At 44.1% G+C, this 23,883-nt stretch overlaps 4 protein-coding genes across 9 annotated transcripts in view; all 4 read right to left on the bottom strand.

Moving 5' to 3' along the window:
* The window catches only part of col12a1b (collagen, type XII, alpha 1b), a 120,529-nt gene extending 120,185 nt beyond the window's left edge, over positions 1-344 (bottom strand). For all 3 annotated transcript variants that reach the window (XM_080024363.1, XM_080024364.1, XM_080024365.1), the window contains exon 1: positions 166-344. The gene's annotated coding sequence lies outside the window, so the exon portion shown is untranslated. The remainder of the gene's footprint in view (positions 1-165) is intronic.
* A 2,741-nt stretch (positions 345-3,085) lies between these two features.
* On the bottom strand, positions 3,086-6,123 carry cox7a2b (cytochrome c oxidase subunit 7A2b). Its single transcript, XM_079996752.1, has 4 exons — positions 6,055-6,123; positions 5,650-5,739; positions 4,598-4,682; positions 3,086-3,353 (listed from the first exon to the last, which is right to left on the bottom strand). The coding sequence occupies exons 1-4, from the start codon at positions 6,070-6,072 to the stop codon at positions 3,298-3,300; spliced, it is 249 nt and encodes an 82-aa protein (XP_079852878.1). The 5' UTR covers positions 6,073-6,123; the 3' UTR covers positions 3,086-3,297.
* A 3,592-nt stretch (positions 6,124-9,715) lies between these two features.
* On the bottom strand, positions 9,716-14,895 carry LOC307227525 (cell cycle control protein 50A-like). 2 transcript variants are annotated; one of them, XM_079996877.1, is made up of 7 exons: positions 14,445-14,895; positions 14,199-14,318; positions 13,000-13,107; positions 12,819-12,906; positions 12,574-12,720; positions 12,178-12,384; positions 9,716-11,099 (listed from the first exon to the last, which is right to left on the bottom strand). In XM_079996877.1, the coding sequence occupies exons 1-7, from the start codon at positions 14,685-14,687 to the stop codon at positions 10,906-10,908; spliced, it is 1,107 nt and encodes a 368-aa protein (XP_079853003.1). In that variant the 5' UTR covers positions 14,688-14,895; the 3' UTR covers positions 9,716-10,905. The 2 variants fall into 2 exon arrangements, with proteins under 2 accessions (XP_079853003.1, XP_079853004.1); XM_079996878.1 differs by lacking the exon at positions 14,199-14,318.
* A 2,002-nt stretch (positions 14,896-16,897) lies between these two features.
* filip1b (filamin A interacting protein 1b) overlaps positions 16,898-23,883 on the bottom strand; it is a 36,772-nt gene continuing 29,786 nt past the window's right edge. For all 3 annotated transcript variants that reach the window (XM_080024493.1, XM_080024492.1, XM_080024491.1), the window contains 2 exons: positions 18,222-21,027; positions 16,898-17,588 (listed from right to left, as the gene is read on the bottom strand). In XM_080024493.1, the coding sequence (XP_079880619.1) occupies positions 17,391-17,588; positions 18,222-21,027 (3,004 nt within the window). In that variant the 3' untranslated portion in view covers positions 16,898-17,390. The remainder of the gene's footprint in view (positions 17,589-18,221; positions 21,028-23,883) is intronic.

Here is a 23,883-nt window from a genome sequence, read left to right as displayed (position 1 = left end):
TCCGAGTGCCTTCAATGTAACTCAGCTTCAGGATATTCATTTTAAATCTATAACATTGTAAAAACTAAAACAAAGTATATAATATAAACTATACTTCTAATTTAAATTTGAGGTGTAACACTCATTTCCAACCATCCCACAAAGCAGAAATCATGCAGAACTGACCGAGATAGAGATGAGATTTGAGTTTTTCTGATTGATTTGAAAGTATTCTGAGAAGAAAAACAAAAAAAGAGTAAAAAATAATTAAAAAAATAAATAAAAGAAAGAAAAGGAATAATAAAAGCCCTTTCCCTGGTTTCTCCCAAAACGCCTCAGAGAAAATCGGCTGCGGCTCTCAGAGTCCCGTCCCCGGCAGACACCTCCCTCCAAGTGGGAAGAACCAGACGCTCCGTCCGCCTCTTAACTGGAGGGACGGTCCCTCTCGCTCCCTCTCTCTCTCTCTCTCTCTCTCTCGTCCTCCCTCTTTCTATCGCTCTTTCTCTCTTGCTCTCTTTCCCCCCCTCCTCCCCTCCATCCCTCTCTCCCTCCCTCCTCCTCCCCATCGCCCTCCCTCCTCCCCACCTCTATATCTATCTCTCTCCCTCTCCCTCCTCATCACCCCCCCCATCTCTGTCCCTCACTCTCTCTATCCATCCTCCCCATCTCTCTCCCCACTCCTACTCCCCATCTCTCCCTCTCCACCCTCTCCCTCTATCCATCCTCCCCATCTCTCTCCCCACTCCTACTCCCCATCTCTCCCTCTCCACCCTCTCCCTCTATCCATCCTCCCCATCTCTCTCCCCACTCCTACTCCCCATCTCTCCCTCTACACCCTCTCCCTCTATCCATCCTCCCCATCTCTCTCCCCACTCCTACTCCCCATCTCTCCCTCTCCACCCTCTCCCTCTATCCATCCTCCCCATCTCTCTCCCCACTCCTACTCCCCATCTCTCCCTCTCCACCCTCTCCCTCTATCCATCCTCCCCATCTCTCTCCCTCCTCCCCCTCTATCTCTCTGCCCTCTCATCTCTCCCTATCTCCCTCCCTCACCCTTTCATCTTTCTTCTCCCCCCATCTTTCTCCCTCCTCCTCCTCCCTCCCCCTCCATCTCTCTCTTTCTCTCTCTCTGCTGATGTGAAAGCTCCTCACCCTTTGGAAACTTTCACATACTTGTGCGCATTCCTTAGTGTTGATGCTGCGCGTCTGAACCGCAAGAAGAATCCGCTCAGTTTGGAAATTATTACACTATTAAGCTTCTTTCTCTTTCTTTAAACTGTGATGATGTGGAAAGTATTCAAGGGTCCTGGTGGAGTCCAGCAGGATGCGGTGGCTGATGGGAACAGCCCCTTCTCACTGCGGATTCCATTTGGTCGGATGTCCCAAAAAACTGGTTCAGAGATAAGATGAAGATAGAGTCAGATGATGACGTCATGATATGATGACGTCATGATAGGAGACGTTTTTGTTCCCCGGAGTAAATTAAGGAGATTAAATAATAAATAAATAAAATAATAATAAATGAATGACAACAATACACAAATAAAAATGATAATAAATACAAAATAATATATATCATTATATAATAAAAAACATATATGACAACAAACATTTAGACATATATACGGGGAACATTGAAAAATCGATTAGATCTTTCATTTGGGAAGTGTTTCTGAGGCTGATCTATTTTTATGAAAAACGCGCTCTCTAGTGGCTCGATGTGGAACATACACACGGTGCGCTCTGCAACACAATGGAAATCTGTTTTCCATGTAATGGCATCTAATATATTGGTATTCAAGTTATTTTTTTCAGTTCAGTTAGTCAACTAAATACTGTTCTCACAAAATATTCAGCATGTCATTGAATGTTACAGTGATAAGGATGTTATAAGCATTTGGTCAATGTCATTTGATTAGAAAAATTGAATATCTAAAGTATTTGCAATGTATAACAGAATATACCAATTACTCTAGACCACATATTTTCACAAATTATAAAATCTAGTAAAATTTAAAAAACATTTGAATATTAGAAAAGTAGGTGATGTATTGTCAATATATTACAAGCCAATGCAATACCTTCTTGAAGAAAAAATGAGTTTGACACTTTCTTTTATAAATTGAATTGTATTTTTCTTAATATCTCACTGTTTGTTACCTATGGGAATGCTGCTAATTTCTCTTAAAAATGCACAAAACTACACACATCTTAGAGATAACTGCAAATAACAGAGGAGCGTTGTTATTTGTAGAAAAGTCAAAACAATGGACTGATGTGTTTTTCCATTTAAAGTTGGTTGTATTTAGTGTTCCAGTACAGGGGGCTCATGCCATTTGATTCACGTGAGGGCTGTTTGCTAAGACAATGCTTTCTGATTCTGATTCTCCATCACTGTACAATATTTGGTGCCGAAATAACTCAGTATCATTGTGTTATTGTATGTGCAGAGGAATATAGCAAGTGCTACTTGCAAGGTATTGTTGCAGATCCTGGTCTTACAGACGACCACGGTGCACACACAGCTCCAATATCTTTGATTTGGGACAAAGGGAACATTATTACTGGTTATATTCCATGAAAAATGAAAAGAAGTGTCTGGCGCAGATATTCCCAAACCAAAGGGTCATGGAGGCCATAATTGGGAAGACAAGAGTGGGATCCGATGTCGGGTCTTGGAATGTTAAAACAAACTCGCACTTTTCTTACCAGATCATACCCATAATAATAATAATAAACAAGTTAAGTTTTTCCCCTCAGAATTCTGCTTCACATTTAGCCCTCAGTCAAAATTATCACACCACTGTGACATGCGTTCTCAGTGCAACTGGCCAAACAAAGTTTTTTAAATAAGTTTCTTTATGTGATCAGTTGTTTCTAAATTAGATCACCTCAGTATCACGTGAATAGGCAACATTATTAAGCGAAATAACAGATCTCAGAGGTAAAGACAGTTTTCTCCTTTACCCCCAAAAAAGGAAAGCTGGGCAGGTTATGTCTGTTTATTTATTTAAAAAATATCAAAATCTTCTCAGATCTATATGGTAAGACATCTTTACGTAATCCATTATTTAACTTTCGGTTTTGTGACAAAGGGACACCACAGTAAACTTAAATGAGGCATTGTTTAATTGGTACTCAGAGAAGCAGAGTGAAACAAATAAATATTGATCCCATGAACATGAAACAAAATCCAGAGAGACAGGAAGGTCTGGACCCCACGAAGACAAAGTATTTTTATACATTAAACAGCAACGGGTCAATTTTGTTTAATGGAAGGTAAACAACCCGGACAGTTGTTTTTTTTTGTTTTTTTTACTATTTCTTCTGTGGGAACGCTGCTTTCACCAGTTCATACACAACATATCCAGCTCCTGCAAAGAGACAAAACAAAACTGTGATGCAAAATTCAAAATGAACCAAATCTTCTCTCATACAACAGAAATTCCAGTTGCAGTAAAGGGCGGATGGCGATGTCTTTTAAGGGAGGGGCCAAGAAAGGGTTTACAAAAGGCTCCAAACTGCCCTGGGAACGGGGCCCAGAATGTCCTCTGATGCAGGCCAAAGGATCTCAAGGTTCCTTTGTGTCGTGTCAAGTATTTCGATTTGAAAAGGATGGAAAGGGATTTTGAGGTGCATATCCACGACAGAAAAATTAATTAATAGTTAACAACCTATTATCTCAGACCCAATTTTTGAAATTAGATTAAAGATGCAGTTTGTAGAATTTAGTAGCATCTTGTGGTGAGGCTGCAGATCGCAACCAACTAAATACCCCTCCCAATGGCAGTGCAACATGGCGGCCTCTATGGGAGTCTGTGGCCGCGGAACTTGAAGAAAACACAGAAGGCCCTCTCTAGAGCCAGTGCTTGGTTTGTCTCTTCTGGGCTACTGTAGAGACATGGCAGCCTCCGTGAAAGGGGATCCGCTCCCTATGTAGATGAAATCAGCTAATTTTAAGGTAACACCAACACAACAATTCTTTTTTTGATGGGATTATGCACAAATTTACTTATGACTTCATACTTATGAATATTATATTCCATTTTAGCCAAGTCTGTTCAATACATTCTAGACCTGCATCAGAGGACATTCTGGGCCCCGTTCCCAGGGCAGTTTGGAGCCTTATGTAAACCCTTTCTTGGCCCCTCCCTTAAAAGACACCGCACCTTTAAAGGTTTTTTGTTTTTCTTTTAGATGAAAGTATGATGTATGTATTGTATGGTTTTTTTTGTGGAACTACCATGTGTGCTACACAAAATTAGTTTTGTGTAGCACACATGGTAGTTTTTTCCACCTCAACTCCTTCCAAGATTGTGGATAAATACCCAATATGATGTATTGTGATAATGAACTATAAACACATCACTCGACAATATAAACATTACTAAACACTAAAAACTACTATATCACTGTCAATCCAATACCCCAATATTCATTTTAACAACATAAATTTGTTAAATGAAAACTGTTTGTATTCACAATAAATAAACAAACAAACAAACATAAATACGCAATATTTATGTGTTTGCTATTAACAGGTTTTTGGGGTTTTCTGTTGGTTCTTTCAGGACCTCTAAAATGTTGGTGTTTTTTTGCAGATGACCGCAGGACTCACCCAACACAGTGAGCACCATAGTTGTCCTGTAGAGCAGAGCGTCGCCAGTACCTCCCTTCAAGTGGACGGGGATCCCGTTATCCTCCTCAAAACGACAGCCAAACACAGGAGGTCAGACTGACAGTCAGAATGGTACGAGAGGCTTTACCATGAGCAGGATATAGTGCGATCGATCCATGATAAAGTACTTTTATTATCTAAAAATCATTGTTATGTCCGCTTTGCATCCGACAATTCACACTCGGCGACTACTCCTAATATCACCTTATTTACCAGCTGTTTCCTTCTCGTTCTGCACTTTCTACAGTTAAAGCTGGAACAAAAACCTTATTGAATCCTTTAATACATGCTCTGCGTTAAAACCAAAGCTTTGCACCGTGGCATGCACGATTTCTAACCCAAAAAGATGAATGTCTACTAAACGCTGTCTGCTTACAGCAATATTTGAAAGCAGAACTACAACAAATGCCTCGCACACAACAACAGACACATTTTAAGATCCGAACAGAATCATTGGGAAATTTCTCATCTTCAGGGCCGCTCCCATCACCCCCGAATGTCGGAGGCAAGGAGGCAACAGTTAAAGACACAACGCCAGAATCTGACACGCTCCTGTGTCTATAAAAGCTCAAAATAAAGCACAGGTTGGGGCTTGTGAGAAGAGTGCATCGGCAGTGAGTCACAGCTTCTCAGACGGGCTTGATCGTCCTGTTCGCAGACCCAGGGAGGAACTGGTTTCATGGACAAAATTACAGCTCAGGGGGTTTGGTTTTGGCCTTTTTAACGTTGGGAAGCTGTAGCATCCCCCTTTAAGTCCAAAATGTCAGCTGTTACAGTGTGAGCTCGAATCCCAGTACGTGTCATCCCCCTGTGATATAACATCCTAATGCCCACATATATCCTTCTAAACCCTTCAGTAGTGTGTACGACACGGGGTGGAAAACCAGTCTTTAAGTGTAACAGGGTCTTTAAGAGTCTTGTGGATCGCAGCCCTGCAGCATTAAATATCAGGGCGTCACATCGAGTCGGCGCAGGCGTTTTCCATGCTGTACCTGGAACACCTTCTGGTTCTCCGGGACCTTGTTCGCCACCTGGCGGCGTGCGGTGCTTGCGACGGTCCGCCGCGACACCTGCCGGAGCGCCTAGAGAACAGCACGACACGGGAGGGGGTAAACGAACCGGACGGATCCAGGAAAAAAGGAACAAGAATCAGCACTCCTCCACACTGCCGCTAAAGACGGCTACAACCTAAGCTACAAGCTATGTTACAAGCGAGGTTAAAGCTAGGCTACAAGCTAAGCTACGGCGGATGGAGCCGATATGAGGCGAGTCCTTCCAGGTTGACCGCCGACGTTCCGTTAACAACACCCCGACGCCGTTTAAAGCTCGGAACTCAAGATAAAACGACTTTTTTTTTTAAAACGCGAATGGAACTCGAACGTATTTCTTCATCCCACCAGTAAATGCCGAAACATCCTCTTCCTGTCTCCAGCTTCCACACGCTACAGGGGCAACAGAGGCTGGGCGCCGGATGTGACGCACGCTCGGGGCGGAGTTCAGTGACGTTGGCGCTCCCTTCCGGACAGCACGGGAAGCGCGCCATGACCGCTCTGGATTTATCTAAAAACATCCAACGTCATCTGCAAAACAAACAAGTTACACACTCGATCAAAGTATTTCATTATCACAATTGAAACAAATATTTTATTTATTAAATGGTTGAAGCTGTCCAATGTATTTGCACCACAATTAACATCAGAAGTAAATTTAAAAAGTGTAAAAATGTAAAAATAAAGAGATTCAAGATTCAAGAATCAAGAGGTTTATTCGTCACATACATAGACATACTTCCATACATATATGCAGTGAAATTTCAATGCAACGCACCTGGTGATTACGCACAATATGTTCTTGACTGAACACAATAGCTACCTAAAAAAAATTATACTTGACTAACAAACTGATTCCTAAAACGCAATGGAATAAGTAAGTCGAATAATATAGAATAAAATAAAATAAGAACTCAAAGGTAATGCAGAGTGGGGGTACAAAGTAGAAATAAAGGTAACATAATTATGTGTATGGGACAGGCTATTATGTATGTACAGATATTTGCATTAAAGTGCCATGTGAATAAAGTGAGGTAGTGTGTGTGGAGATATACAGTACAGTATACAACAGTATGGCACAGCATTACAGTGACACCGAACAGAACAGCAATACAGCACAGTATGCAGTAACCCAGAACAGTGATACAGTATGCAGTACAGTATGCTACATACAGTACAGTAAGGTAGTGGAGACTACGTGTGTGACTCAGTGAGGACCCCTGGTGAGTTCAGCATTGACAGTTCTTATGGCTTGCAGGAAGAAACTCTGTCTCTGTCTCAGTCTCTCAGTTCTCGCTGTGTAACTGCGGAGGCGCTTGCCCGACCGCAGCAGCCGGAACAGTCCGTTGTTGGGGTGGTGAGGATCCTTCATGATCCTACGGGCTCTGCTACTACACCTCCTGGTGTATAAGCCCTGCTGGGAGGGGAGGATGGTTCCAGTGGTACATTCAGCTGAACGCACCACCCTCTTCAGGGCCCGCCTGTCCTGAGCAGTACAGTTCCCAAACCAGGCAGTAATGTTGCCTGTCAGGATGCTCTCCACTGCTCCAGAGTAGAAGGACTTGAGGATCTTCACCGAGACCCGGAATTTCCTCAGCTGCCTGAGGTGGTAAAGACACTGCCTCGCCTTTCTAACCAGAGTATGGGTTTGTAAAGTCCATGTTAAATCCTCTGTGATGTGGACTCCCAGGTACTTGAAGCTGCTCACCCTGTCGACAGAAGTCCCATTTATCACCAACAGCGTGTTCGTCGGTTGTAATCCACGCCTAAAGTCCACAATCAGCTCCTTTGTTTTGCTGATGTTCAGGAGGAGGCAGATGTAATCCTTAATCAGCCTCTCGAAACACTTCATGACCACCGAGGTGAGGGCCACTGGACGGCAGTCATTCAGGCAGGAGAGGCAATCTTCGGGACAGGAACGACGGTGGACCTCTTGAAACAGGACGGGACCACTGATTCAGCCAGGGAGATGTTAAATATTGTAGTGAGCACCGGGGCCAGCTGGTTAGCACAGGTCTTCAGTACTCGCCCAGATACTGTATGCCATCTGGGCCTGCAGCTTTCCTGGTGTTCACATGCATCAGAGCCCTCCTGACGTCAGCTCAGACACTGAGAGTGCCCGCACATACCTAGCGGTGTAACTCCAATTAGCTGGCAACCTCGCGGTGCTGTTGCCAGACTCAAACTGTGCATGAAAGGAGTTCAGTTCGTTGTGAGGTGTCTTGGAATGTGTGACGTCCCAAACAGCCCCATCGTATAAGATAATTACTAAGAGACGGTGCCAGGGGTCCCGAGAAAGAGACATCACCAGGGGTCCTGGTGAGAAGGGAAGTGAAATGTGACCTATGTAGGGGAACCAAATGGTAAATGTTGTCTTTGGGCCAGTATAAAAGACCCGCGCAAGTGGCATTCGACAGAGAATCCTTCCGGCTCGGTTCTTTCCTGGACTTCCTAGGCAAAGTCTGGTCTGATGCTGTTCTTTTGTAATAAATCTATTATTTTACTCAAGTCAGCGTCAGCGGTGACTCCTTCTTCATCAACGCATCAAATTCATCAAGAAACTACAGTTGGCTAGGGAGGCGTCCGCACTCTTGGCTGGGGAGGGGCTGCTCTTATAGTTCGTTATAGTCCGCAGTCCATGCCACAAGCGTCTGGTGTCCCGTTGCTCCATCTGTAGCTCCAGGCTCTCTGTACATCCGTTTAGCGTCCTTTACTGCCCTCCATGGATTGTACCAAGTAAGGTGTGTAAAAATGGTCTAAAGTTCTATCTCCCCTGGTAGCACACGTGATGTGTTGGTAGAAATTAGGCAGAACTTTTTTAAGGTTCGCCCTGTTAAAGTCCCCAGTCACCACCACAGCCGCATTGGGAATTCTATTCTATTCTATTCTAGAAGATTGTGCCGATAGTGCCGTGTCGGTGTCCGCTTGCGGTGGAATATAAACGGCTGTAATGATGACCGTGCAGAATTCCCGGGGGAGATAAAATGGACGGCTAGATGGTCAGCTGTTCCAGGAGCGGGAGAGAGTCCTGATGTTGTTGCTGGGGCACCAGCAGTTGTTTACCATGAGGCAAACGCCTCCACCCTTGGATTACCCCGACTCCCCCAATCTGTCGCGCGGAACACAGAGAAGGACTCGGCTGGACGTATGGAGTGGTCTGGCACCGGGTTCAACCATGTCTCCGTTAGGCAGAGGACACAACAGTTTCTCGTATCCCTTTGGAATGTAATCTTCGCCCGAACTTCATCCATCTTGTTCTCCAGAGACTGAACGTTGGTAAGAAGGATGCTTGGCAGAGGTGGACGGTAAGGTTGCGTCCTCATTCTGACACGAATGCCGCCTCGTTTACCACGGTGCGTTCTCCGGGGGCCCACTCATGGAACAGCGGCTCCATTTTTGTTGTTCTTGTTATTAAGAGTGTTGGCGTGTGGAATCTCACTCGGCCACTCTAGTTCTACGGGTAAAAAGTCCCAAAGTTGTTCTTTCAGGGAAGTTTTCATATCCACGCCCGATCACGGCATTGTTATAAAAAATGGGAAAAAATACTAAAATGTGCGAAGTCCACACGGAGCACGGGCGCAGGCGACCGCAAGGGGCGGCGCAACTATCGCCTGGCTAAAGAGAAGGTTTATGGATGTGGTGTGGGAGGACATCCAGGCGGTTCGTGTAAAGGAGGAAGATGCGCAGAACAGAAGGTATTGGAGACAGATGATCCGCTGTGGCGACCGTTAACGGGAGCAGCCGAAAGAAAAAGTAGTAGTTTCCACCCAAGTATTATTGTGGTAATTACTGAAGGTCCTATTTCTTCATTCACTGACCTTGCAAATGCTTCTCCCCAATAAAGCGTTATCTTCATCATACCCGTGCAATCCTCAATATCTAAATATTTCTCTTTTTAAACTTACGACCATTGTACGTACTTCTCAAAGAAATCCAGAATGTTTTCCACACCACAAGGACATGCAGTCTGGGTTCTGGGCTCGTGTGAAAGGGACAAACAAAACGGTGCATCGATAGAACAATCTCTTTTAATCGCTTCAAGCAGTAAATAATAATATACTCTTCAGAACAGCTGTAGTGTAAAAGACATCGGGATTCGAGCACACGCCTAATTACAAGTAAGCAATATGGTTCATCACATTAAAAATGTTTTTTAGTACTTTGTACATCACATAATCCTACCATCGGTAAATATTTAGACAACATGATGTTAACTCAGGAAGCATGAGCAGAGACACTTTACAAATATATTACAAAAGTAAAGACAAGGTTTCACATTTTTTTTTAACTATTGGAACAAGTAAGCGGGAGGCTCAGAACCATCCATGCAATGCATGGACAAACTCTTTCACCCTCAAGACAGCCTGGATGTTAGAGGCGTCGGTACCCAAAATATTATATTCATTTTTTTACAGCTTAAAAAAAATTCTTAAGTTATTGTACACCAAAATTAATTTTGATTTTAGTCATTTGTTTTATTCGGTTACTGAAACAGGACCGTCAGGTAGGTCTCCTCCTTTTTCGACTCAAAGCAATTCAACAAAATGTCTTTTATGCACTTTCCCGTACATATGTAGGAGCCTCGGCTGAACCTGTCAAACAGACGTAAAGTATAAAATCTAGTATTTTGAGTCCTGATCACATCGATTTTCTTTCCTCATTTCAAACTTACATCATCTGCTCGAACAGTATAAGTGGATTAAAGCCTCGTCACAATTACTGCATTATGGGTGGAGCTCAATGGTTTGAGCAGACCGCAATCTCCACATCATATTTTTCCAACCAATTTTTAAAAAACATTTTTACAAATGTGACAAAAGATAGAACACGAATGAGATGATTTCCATCGGTTCACAGTTGACGAAAATTCAATGCAAATTGTTATTTTCTAATCTTCGATGCCAGTAAACATCTCTTCTGCAGTAGGTAGACATGTGTCACACTATAAGTTGTATTTCAAGTCATTATTATAGTGGCATAAAAGACCATTCAATAATTAATCACTATGGCAATTAATGGCCAAGTATGGCAATTCATTCTCAACTAAAATTTCTTGATCGTGACACCCCTAAAGTGGATCACAATTGTGACTGTTGAATAAAAAAAGTTTTGTTTCCCAACTTGAGACGCTGGGCCATCGCACGACTACTCCGTCCCTCTCTGGGCGTAGTGAAGGTGGCCTGGAACGCTGCCCGTGTCTTAGTTTGAGATGTCAGCAGTGTTGTTGCAGCTGCCGTATTTGTGGTTTATGATGAGCAGGACAACGCCCAGAAAGAAGCAGATGGAGCCCACGGTGATGTAGGCGATGCCCAGGAAGGGGTTTTTCCCCCCCATCCAGGATATGGTACTCAGGATCATGCGCTTCCTGCCATCAAAGCTGCGAACAGGGTAGTCTGGGTTCAATTCATTAAGGAGGAAAAATAAACCAATAACAGAAAACTCTGAACCACAGAGAGGGATCCTGGGGTTATAATGTAAACTGGAACATTGCTTCTATGTACAATTAAACAGGGGCCCCTACTTCTTAATGGAAGGCTATTACGGCAGACTCTGGCTGAAGACCCCAGCCAAAAAAGGTGCACACACTTTATCTGGCTATAACAAACTTCCATGTGGTTAAAGGTACAATATGTAACCTTTCTGCATTAGAAATTCTTAAGACAACTACTCGACCTATGTTATATATTTTGTTGAGTTTGTGTACTTACATTATCCCAAAATTTTCCAACACTTTTCAAACCCAGAGAAATCTGTAAATTTAATATAGGTAACGGTCTGTTTAGTTCAGAGATTAGTTTGTCTGTCAATGGCGTCATATGCCCTGTACCCCTCTACTTGCTTTAAGTTCCGGGGAAACACGAGGAAGACCGGATGATACTTCAGGGAGTGAGGAAGGGACTCGACGAAGTAGCTAACGTTAGCTAGCCACTGTATTGTACTATTGTTTGTATTGCTCTACTATAATTCTACTACCTATTGTTTGATGGAGCATGATTATTTATTGCTGTGTGTTCTGACATGGAGTGAGACTCCCATGATCCCACGCTATTTCACAACATGATCAAACTGAGTCTTTTGGTATTGTTTTGAATGAGAGACCCCTAGAAGCAGAAATTGAATATTGTACCTTTTAAACATGTAACTTACACCTTGTTGTCAAAAAGTCTTAATGTCAATAAAATATTATTAGTGAGTTTTAGTGTACACATTTGTAAAAAAAAAAAAAAGGAAAACAACAAAATTAATATTGTGCAATTCCTTTGAGGATCCCAGTTTGGGAACCCATGAACCGCAACACCAGGTTCTCTGCCCTGTAGCTAGTTTCAGCCTGTCTATTGGAAGCCATCACACTGATGGTGTTGCTGCAATAAGCAGGATGTAGAGAAATATTACTCAACTGCAGCCAACTTCCCTACCGACCGCACACCCTGGACTGGTACAGGAGGAACGATCTATTACAGTGAAGGATACTGTAGGCCACCTCCAGGGTGTAGTTGCCCCGGGGGAGGGTGGGAGTCAGGTTGCTCTTCTTCTGGATGACGCCGTAAAGCTTGCGAAACGTCGGCAGGGCCGCGGTTCTCATCCACACGATGAAGTCCTCATTGATGAAGCCGCTATTTTCAGAGTCTGTGTCCAGTTCGTACACAGGTCTCTGCCAGTTGACTGGCTTAATAGTGCCTGGATTAAAAAGGTACAATTCTATTTGCTCATTGCACAAACTGACCATGATACAGAGGATGTCGAAATGCAGGCTCTCAAAACAGACTGCAGAACTGAATATGAATGAATATGAATATATACAATGTATATGCATCACTGCACTGATGACAAACTGCAATACATGTATTTCACCGCCGTGGATTTTACCTTGGAAAACAGCTGTGAGGTTTGGGTTGTTGTCTCCCGGGTTTCTAAATTTCACATGCTTGTCCGTCCACCACGCAATGCCCCTCTTCGTTAGTAGAATCTGGATTCTGGTGCCATTAGGGTCGATGTAAAACAGCTCCAGGGTGTCTGCAGGACGGGAGAGGAGGACAATTAAGGGCCGCTCCCCAACCGCACGGCTCGTGAACTTCCTCTCATCCAGACGCTGCAGGAGAACATTGGCCCACCGTTAAACATGCTGTTGGCAATGGCCCCGCATGGTGCTATCGGCTTATTTTCACTTTGTGCGTACGGCTCACACTCCTTACTGGGTTTCTGTGAAGCAGCAGAGGGAGACGCTGACTAAATACTTGTCAAAAACACATCAGGGAGCCATCATGATAAACGACACAGTGCTGTGCCACGTACGGTAAGAGAAGTGATGTCTCCATTCAGCTGACTGTCATCTCTGGACTTGACGTAGCGCCTGTGATTTTGGTAGAAGTTGGAGAGGCCGTAATACATGAAGACGTTGCTCTGTTGAACAATCAAATAAGTATCAAAACCACGTTTAAAATCTGAATAACACTATCCATGGAAGTGGTCGACTGATATGGGTTTGTGAACAGCCGATGCTGATATTTCAAGAGCGGGGCGGCCAGTGGCCTATATGTAATGCAGCTATTATGTTGTTGGTTTGTTTTTTGCATCTGATAAATACTGATACAATTTAATAATAATAACAAATGACACATTTCTTAACTAAAATTAACATTTAACACTAATGTTATTGCCTGCATTGACTCTGCAGTTCACTGATTTTAAATAAAATGTATCAACTAAATGAATGTCCACAGGTAATCAAAAAACTAAACTTTGTGAATGAAAAATAAATAATTATAAAACGATATCAAATAAACAATAATCATAAAGGGCATCACATGAAAGTGTGAAGGAAATACAGAGTCTTCCTGTTATAGAATGCAGGATTTATTATTTGAAACATCCAGTTTTTACTAAATGAAGTCCCATAGCAACGGAAAGACGGTGTAAAGCGGCACGGGACCAAGGGTTCTTGTTTGTAGAGGGACGGAACAGGACAGTCCCTTAACTCAGTTGTGTTTAAAATCTATGCTTCATACAAGTAGGAAACACACAAAAATGAATAGATCCAAAATGAACACACAAAAACAGGAACACACGGCGCAGCACTGTCTGGAGGAGAAAAAAACTGCACTTGAATTATCAGTTATGTTTGTTTTGCCTCATGTGCCAAGTATTTCAAAACAGCACCCCTGCTGTGCTATCATAATAAACCGGAGAGAATGAGACAGAAGACAGCGAGTGAGTGAGAGGAGACTTTGACTTGATGGCAGAGAGGAAGCAGCTGCTATATATCCTATATCCATAGTGTGGAAAATGCTATTTAAACATATAAAATATTCAGAATCTACATGTAGAGGAAAAAAAGATGTTTTGACAACACTAGTCTGCAGACATTTTTTGTTTATCGGCCTCTTAAGCGAAGATGATCTCAAAACGTAAAATGAATCGGCCAACCGGTCAATGGGTCAACCACGCCTCCATTGGATACATTATTATTGGGAAAGTGTTTATAAATCCATGACCTCATAGGGCTGCTCTAGGTAGAAGGGTAAGGTGCAGGTACAGGGCCTGGTGGAGTTCCAGCTGAAGTTCTGGGAGCAGTTGAAGCAAGGATCGGACATGTCGGTCCCCGTGTAATCAAGCTGGAACATAGGATGTAGAATACATCATTGGTTCGAACCAGACATGGAACCAGTAGTGAACTGTGCAACGGCTGCTCAAGGTGAATGTTTAATGAGTCTAGGTGCGACGTTTATCCTGCATTTTACCTCGAACTCCTTGATGTTGTTGGACGTGACGTACAGGCCGATGCCGATGGGGATAAAGATCAGTCCGATAACGAAGAAGGTGGGCAGCACGGTGCCGGCGGTCAGGATGGGCTGCCACGCGGGCAGCCTCTGCTGCTTGAACGCCGTGTTTTCCGGCTTCTTGCTCTTCAGCGTCGCGCCATCGGGCCCGGACACGGTGATGTGCCCGTCCTCCTGCTTTGCGCTGTAGTGGGACGCCATCATGGATGCTAATCGGTTAGCTTTCACGTTAGCTCCCCTTGCCCTGACTTGAACTGAACCGCGCCCGGATGGGGAATAAATTCAACACGGGTGCTTTGACAATTGAGGCACCCGTGTTAGTTGTTGTTTTTATTCCATTTAGCTCGACCCGAGGCGTAACCGAGCTAGCTCCGCAGCTAGCTAGCTGGCTAGCTGCAGCCGTTCACCCCAGAAGTTTATAGACAGGCGATGACGTCACACACAGCCTCTTCTTTGTTGAGTTCTATGGCGGTTGGCAAACCTTTTTGAGGAGTTCAGTATTAAAAAAAGTCAATAAATAAAACAAAACAAAAACACCCTAAGTAAGTAAGCATAGCTCACCGAAGCGATACATCTAATTTACCCAAGCAATAGGTGTAATTATCATTATCCAAAGTTACTTTCTGCAGTTTGCGAAAGTGTGTCAACTATTGCAATGGTTGTCACTAAATAATTCAAGTTGATTTTTTTAAGACTTTCCGACATTTTAGGGAGAGAACAATAGATTTAATTTAATGATATGACTCAAACATGTGCGCACAGCAGTCAATTAAAAGAAAACTTTACTTAAAGCTTTCACAAAGTTGATGGTCATTAATATTTCGGAAATAAATTAATTCAAAGCCTGTAAATGGTGGTGAGTGGGTGACAGATTTGATGAGAAAGTGCATGTAGATGCTTGAGCCCTGTCTGCTGAAGCTGCAGGACAACTGCCAAAGAGAGGCTTCTAACATCAGCAGGCATTTTGGGGATGCATGAGATGACAGGGAGGAACTGCTTAAGGACACGTTCTATATTTGTTGGGTTTAATATTCCCGGCACTCATTGGTCTCTCACTAAGACCAATGAGTATTGGAAGTCAGGTCCTGATTTGGATTTTCCCCCCGTGTCGTCAAACTCCCGAAATACTCGAAAAACTATAATTTTTCAGCAAAGGCAATGGAGTAGTGACAAAGCGAAGCTAGTGCCGGTGCAGAGGAAAAACGAGGAAAAACTAGTTTAAAATGAATGTGGTAAAAGGGACAGAGCACAAATTAAAAAAAAAAAACAATAAACTGCTCAGACCTGACTCTATTGTTTCCATTCAGCGGTTAAGATTTGATTTTCCAAAATGTCTGCCGGCCCTCCTGATTTCCAGATGCTAATCCGGAGAGCGACGAGATGCGGCCGGATCCTGTTTTGCTCCACACTATTGCTCCTCCATTTGCTCCTTTCATTTGGCATTAAATCCGTTGTTCCACCTCGCTACAGCCTCAGATAATGTCATGTGTCCCATGGTAATCATATGATTAGAATGACAGAGCTTGGTATCAATATTCACACAGTGCTGGATTTGAATGGCAATCCCCTAAATGTCATGAGTCCCATGTTTTTGTCTGACATTTTATTGATATATATGAGACGTGTTATTTATATAGATATACATATATACATATATATACATAAATACACATACATATATACATACATATATATTAATATAGTGATTATATTATTTACTTAACATTTTGTCATTGGGTCTTACAGAAACAGACTTCCTGATTTGTCCTTTAGAGGGAGCTACTGAGGTGTCTTGGAATGTGTGGCGCCCCAAGACAGCCCCGTATAAGATAATTACTAAGAGAAATTGCAGGGGTCCCGAGAGAGAGAGCACATCACCAGGGGTCCAGGTGATAGGGGAGGTGAAATGTGACCTGTGACCTTTGTAGGGGAACCAAATGGTCAACATTGTGTTTGGGCAAGCACAAAAGCACCCGCCCGAGTTGCATCCGGCAGATAATCCATCCAGCTCGGTTATCTCCTAGACGTCCATGGCAAGTCTGGTCGGATGCTGTTCTTTTGTAATAAATTTATTATTTTACTCAAGTCAGTGTCAGCGGTCACTCTTCTTCATCAACACATCAAATTCATCAAAAAACGACACTACAAAGACTTGTCCTGCTGTCCCTACTCTGTCGTGCTGCTAAAAAAAGGTCTCTGCAACTACATTATTGCAGTGATTTTTATTTTTATTTTCTTGTGAAAAGTGTATACACTTACACGTTGAGCTTATCGACATTGAGATTTTCCTCACTGACGCCAGGCTCTGTTGAAGCTCACACAAAAACCGACGCGAAAGCCGAAAGGCGTGCGAAGCGCTTCCATGGGTCACACACTGTTTGGAGATAAATATTTTTTTATTATTGGTGCCCCTCACAAGTGCAAGTCACATTCATTCTTCACACAAAGTTGATGGTGTTTCAGAAATAGGAAACCTCTGGAAGCAGAGCGGAAGTTAACACAAATCACATGAAGTGTACATACATACATAAACAGTATACTGTGTGTGTGTGTGTGTGTGTGTGTGTGTGTGTGTGTATATATATGTATATATATATACACACACACACGCACACACACAAATAGCAATGGCAGCCGCTTTCAGTTTAACATACAGTACGATCCAGTCAGAATAGGCAGTGCTTTCAATCACATCAAAACATGCAAAGTCCATAAGGCATCATGTATGAAATAAACAATCAGAACGCAGCTTGAGAATATGGATATAGCTTTTGGAAACATGAAATTACAAACTGAAATGAATGAATGTGATAAACGTTCCGTTTGAGTTTGTCGTGCCAAACGAAGTTTGGCGAAGGTTTTTGGGGCGATTGCGTCGCCGTCGTCTGCACTGAGCCCCGCAAGCTCTTAGTTCTTCCCTCCGGTGGAGGGGACGGACACTGCCAACTTCCTCAGTTCGATCTTCATCGACTGGCTCTCTGCCCGCGACTCCACCTTGGTCACCGTGGAGACGCCCAGCACCGGCACTTTGGTACCCGTTTTCATACCTTTTGACATCGGGATCCGAGAGGCGGAGGCCCTAGGTGACTGCACATCCGGATCGAGCTTGGAACACATGACAAACAACACAAACAGAAGGACACAGAGAGAGATTTGAGACATGTTTGTCATATAACAGTAACACAAAGAGCCTGTGGCTGACATTGTAGATATCACTGTTCACTTGAAACATCATTGTGTGTAAATGAAAGAGAAACACTGTTTAATTGGGGTTGACTAGGAATAGGGATTGTCAGTCATCCAAATTGCCCATCTCTTGCCCATGTTACATTTGAAAGGGAGGAATGGGACAGTCGGTGGTAGTAATGTGTGCTTCAACAGAAGTCCATCCAAAAAGTCTCTCCCCAGTGGAATCGAATGCGTGTCACATCATTCCATTGTTAGTACGGCTCACTTGTCAGATATATTTGCAGTTTTATACCTAGAGAGAGTGCTATCTAGGGAGCCCACACCACCTGATATAATTTTGAAACATTTCAGAAGCAACTGCAATGTAAGAGATTAGAAGTTGTTCAGATACCACACTAGGTCATAAAGAAATCGACAAAATTGATGTGCGCTTCACAGTTTATGAGGTAACATGTGATCGATAAGAGAAGCAAAGGAATCCACAGAAAAAAATCACAGTGTCGCACACAGTCAGAAGGCATTGGACATCTTGATATGTGATATGCTTACCACTGACTGTGTTGCCCTGGAGGCTGTGGAAGTGATGGGTGTGATTGTGATGCTGCTTGTCATTTTGCTGGGAGCGCTCTTCCCTGCTGTGGTGTTCGACTGGCGCGGGGAGCGGAGCACGGTGCCCCTGGCGATCTCCTTGATCTCCGGGGACACACCCACGGGCCTGATGGTCATGCTGGGACAACTGCAGCCCTCAGAAGGCCTCTTGAACTGTGGGCCCAAATGGATGTGGATCTTGTTGTCCTCTGTGGTGATGATGTTAGCATTGGAGTTGTATTTCTTGCCTGGAGTGGGCACGGCTTGTTTTTCTGGGGTCACCTTCAACACAGTGTGGCCAGCGGCCACTTCCTGGGACTTGAGAAAGGCAGAAGCCCCAACCACTGGAGTCGTGCTGACTGTGATGATGGACACAGGAGACTGAGGGCTGTCTGATCTGGAGCTCTTGCTCTTGTCCGGAGACTTGGCCCTGGAGATGGTGGTAATAGTTACAGGAGATTTGGCTCGATCCGGTCCTCTCATCCTCTCCCCGCCGGCCTTGGTCTTTGAGGTGACCGTGGTGGGCTTTGGGACAATCGTGATGCAAGGTTTCTGCAGCCCCAGCGTGGGGATGATGGTGGTGCTGGAGAAGAAGTCCTCAGCTCGAGGGCTTGTGATTTCCAGGGTCGCTGTGCTGTTCTCATGATCAGGGGTGACACGTATGCGCAGTGGCTGACCTGTTTTTTGGGCTGCGGTCAATTCAGGGGGCTGAAGTAACAACCTACCATTGATCTGAGTCGCCATATTCTCCGGAGAGGTCTGAGAAACTGTGACCACCTCTGTCTTTTTCATCCAGGGGATCCAGGATTTTCTTCCCACGAGTTCTGATGCTGCCGGTGGGTAGCGTTCCAGAACGGTAGGTTTCTTGAGACCCTGCTGTCTCAGGTTGCTCATGAGATGGTTCTCCTCCAGGACAGACTTTCTGATGAAGACTGCTGGCGTCTCCTCCTCTGCGGGGTAGCTGCACAATACGTCTGTTTGCACGGCGGTGGAGGTGAGTGGCACATCCACCATCCTCCTGCCGTTCATACAGGGCCTCAGAGCCCGGCTGTAGCGCTTGGTGGTCTCCAGCTCTTTGGTGAGGTTGGAGACCTCCTGGCTCATACTTTCCCTCTTCTCCTCTTCCTCAACAAACCTCTGCTGTAGAACAGAGTAATCCACCTGTAGCTGGGAAAGCTGGTCCTCCTTGTTCATCAGTTCGTGGATCTTCTCCTTCAGGGCGTGGACGTCCGTCTGTAGCTCTCTGGTTTTGGCCTCCTCCATTTTGCAGCGGATCCTGAGCTTGGCCTCTGGGCTGACCATCTCACCTCTTTCTATGGCCTTGTTCCTGGCAATCTGACTTTTCATTTCCTCCAGCATCTGAGCGAGGGCATTTGCTTTGTCCTGCTCTGTTCTGAATTTCTTCTCCATTAGGTCATACTCATCCTCAGTCTTCATTAAATCCCCCTCTACCACCTCCAGTTGTTTCAGGCGGTTTTTCAGCCTCTCAACCTCCAGTGTGAGTTCCCGTACTTTGTTGTCTTCATCTTGGTGATTGTTGTTTTCCTTGTTGTCTTGTTTTCTGGACGATTCTCTTTCCGCCTCCTCTCGTCCATCCATCCTAGTTTTCATCACGACTACCTTGGAGTTTAGCTCCATGCACTTCTCTTCCTCACTTGCCAGTTTAGTTTTCAGTTCATCTTTCTCTTTAGTGAGGGTCGTCACTTTCACTTCCATTTCTGACTTGAGTTTGAGGAGCTTTTTGCTCTCCTCTATCAACTTCCCTGTGACCTCCGTAACCTTACCCTGCTCGGCTTTAAACATTTGATTTAGTTCATCACTTTTTTGTTCTTCCTGTTTCAGTCTCTCTGCAGTGTTCTGTCTTTCATCCACAAGTATAACCGTGAGCGACTTAAGTTTCATAAGGTCATCTTTCAGGACCATCTCAGTCCTTTCAAACTTTGACTCAGAGGACTGTAGCTCTTTCACACGATTCTTCACTGTTTCCAGCTCACCAGCCAGATCCCTCACCACACATCTCTCTCTATCCAGGTTTATATGAAGCTGAGAACACTCCGTTTTGCTCTTGGTGAAGGCACTTTCAAGTTTCTCCAGTTGGACCATTCTCTTCTGCAGTTTTTCCACCTCCATTCTCAGCTCCTTGCTGTTGTTCTCCTCATCTTGAAGCTTCTTCCTCAGCTCCCTGCACTGAGATTCTGTCTTGGATATCTCCTCGTCCTTGCCCTCCATCTCCAGCACTCTCTTCCGCAGGCTCTCCAGTTCTGTAGTTAATGTGGAGTTCCCACACTCCCCTTTACTGATCTTGTCCCTCAGCTCCTGGAGGTCCTCTTCTGATTTCTGCAATAGTCTGTTGCTGTCCTCCAGCTCCTCGATCTTGCGCGCCAAGCTGGTCAGCTTGAGCCTGAGTTGCCGGCCCTGGGACTCTTGGTTGGCCAGCTTCGCGGTCATCTCCTCGCGTTCGGCGGCGAACCTGCCTGCTCTGTGATCCAGCTCAGCTTCCAGGTTCAGGACCTTGTGGCCATCCTCCTGGGCGGTGCTGCTTGTGTTTGCCAGTCGCTGCTCGGTCTCTTGCAGCTTCTGGGTGAGATCCTGGACCTTCTGGCTCTGCTGGTCAATCTGCTCGATATGAAGTTGTCGCTCGTCCACCAACATCAGAGCAAAGGACTTGAGTTTGACAAGCTCCGCCCTCAACCTCTCCAGCCTCTTGTTGTGTTCTTTGTCCTTATGAGCCTGATAGGCCTTTTCTTGCTCCAACAACCTTTTGAGTCTGACAACAGAGCAAAAACACAAAACCAAACTGGTATTGAAATCGAAAACATTATAAAGTTTTTCAGTCACACAAACATTGGTTTTCTTAAATAGGCAATTATCCTTGTACAACATCATCCTCTAATGGCATCTAGTAAATTCAAAATGATTAGCACTCTAACAGAATTCAGTCATATCATATTATGAAGAAAACGATTAATAGTTACAGTAAACTTCACCATTATTTCATTGATAAGACGTCAGGACAGTTGGACTGTAGTTTGACTGTTCACTCCCTAACTATAGTATACACAGATATGGAAGTTTGGACAAAATCTAATAATAAAAATCCATGGCCTTACGCATATAAAGTTGAGGGTCCTTGAAATGAAAAAGCTGAGAATCTCTGAGCTAAACTAGTGGCAAACGTCACCTTTAAGTAAACAAGTCCAGCATGACACGAATCATGTCTCTCTAGACAAGCCTGACAAGACAAGAATGAGCACATTAGCCTCTGGATTCATGCACTCTGGTAGCAGTGGACGCCGGCATGGGTCATGGAACAAAGCGTATGGGCAGATTAGAGCCTGACTACTCATGTGATTTTCTCTGGCAGAGCTTCCCCCATCCTGTCCTGAGCAATGAAGAAATAGTGTTGGAGTAAAATAAAGACTGATCAGGAGAATTTAGGCTTAGGTGCATGACTTCATTGTTGCTCTCACTTACCAATCACGGCACCACAGCTTGAAGTGTTTGTACAGAATTTCTACTGAACACAATATCACATGGAACAGAGATGTTAAAAAAACAGCACAGTGTTACACAGCTGCCAAACGAGGATGGAGAATTACACCTGCCCGAGTTAACAGACTGTCAGTAGATGTTTAACTAATCTCTGCGGGAGTCCCCCACTCTGTCACTGTGCAGTAGAACTCCCTTCACAAGAAGCATGCACAACCAGATAAATGCATATTCTAGTCCTACACACATTTTCCATGACTTCTACACAGAGCCCATCCACGAAAGTACATGTAATTGCTGCCAGACTGAACCAAGTCCTGAAATCTCGCCCCCGAAACTCCACCAAACTGCACTAAACTTACCCACGCTGCAGGATGCACGGAATGCCTGTCCATAATATAAGTGTGTTTTGTGGTTCTGTGCAGGAGCCAGGCGTCTGATGACTGTAACAGGGTCAGAGGGAGGGAGGATGGCCCCCGCTCCATGGGGAATTAGCCATCACATTCCAAACATGTCATCAGTGGACAATGAAAGGTGAACGCTGTGTAAAAGAGCATTGCTCCGCTAGCCAGTGATGTCATCCACCCCATGCACGGTGCAGAATGGTGCTGCCCTTGTTTGGAGGTGGCGGAGGAGGGGTTTAGACCAGGGGGAAGGCTTTTAGCACTCCTCCCTGAGCCCTTCTCACTTTGTTCTTCCCCCGGGGAAGAAAGGGAGGCATAGGGGTCACAGCTCACAGAATTTAATCAGGCATATAAAAACATCGCACTTATATGCCTAAACTTGTGGTGTTTCATGGATTCTTTTCTCAAAAAGTTGCTACGGGATGACCTCATTGTCCTCACGGTGTGTCCATCTTGCAACCAGCAGTGTTTCCATAGAAACAAGGTGACAATGGATGGTGGTGGGGGGGGTTGTTTTGGAGAGAACAATGCCGGACTTGCACAGCCTCACTCATTATAATCCTCTGTGTGCTGCAAAGCGACCAGAAGGATATAAATGCTGCACAAAGCCAAGGCATTATCTGTGTCAGATTATGACTCTGGAAAGACCAGAGAACAGGTTTCTCACAACAAAAGCTGCGGGAGATGCCAAAAATTGCTCCTGCAGAAGCTTGCAGCCTCTTTTATAACAGTTTAACATTAGAGCAACACACATTTCTTACATGACTATTATTACGCCACAGAAATTACTATTTAAACCATTGCCTCCAAGACGGACATTCACAATGTGTTCCAAATGCACCACCAAATAAGAAAATTCACCTTTTATGGATCAATATTGAGTGATGTTTATTCTAAAATCTTTATTCCTGACCCTATGTGTCTGTTAATCTGAATCATTCATCACATGATGTTTCTCCAGAAAGTCTCCAGGTCCAGGCTGAGACCCACCAGATCAAGAGCACCCCCCCCACACACACACCCTCCCCCATCAGAGCGGGGATCGAGCAGAAAGTATAAAGGCAGAGCCCAGAGCATAATATTAGAAGCTCATGTCACGCTGGTTCATGGATGCATCCATCCGCGATTATCAGTTGTGAAGCGTCTCTCCAAGTTAGTTGGGGGCTGCCAACTTCCAACTGCAGTGCACCAAACTAAACTGGCAACCCTACAGCCAACCAACATGTTGAGTTGCACAGGCGGTGCACACTTGATGGATAATAAATGGTTGATGCATCAAAAATAGTCTGAATGTAGCAGCATTTAAAACAAATAACATCTTGTTTCTATTTTTACTCCCCATGAAGATGATGCATCGCTTTAATAACTCCTGGAAAGCCTGGGAAGAGTATTTCTCCAATTTCACAGGAGCAGGAATTGATATCGTCCTTCTCAAATGAATCTTGGTAAAATAGGCAAAAAACGAAACTTGAGACTATAAAAGAGTATCCCCTTAACACACATAGACCTACAGCAGTCATATTTACCAGCACAAAATGGAATATACATAGGACAAGACCGTATTTATTTAAAGTGCATTGTTGACGTGCCACACCTTGATTGAGAGGATTTTCCCTTCTACTTTATCTCAGCTATTGCCCTGTAAATAAAAGCAAAATTGTATAAAAAGGTAAAAATCTGATCTGATCACCTCTATTTATATAAACCCAAACACCAGATCTCACAGAAAA

This window comes from Zeus faber (assembly GCF_960531495.2).
Source record: "Zeus faber genome assembly, chromosome: 2".
Lineage (NCBI taxonomy): Eukaryota > Metazoa > Chordata > Actinopteri > Zeiformes > Zeidae > Zeus > Zeus faber.
The sequence above is the reverse complement of the archived record's forward strand: the minus strand, read 5'-3'. Positions and strand labels throughout refer to the sequence as shown.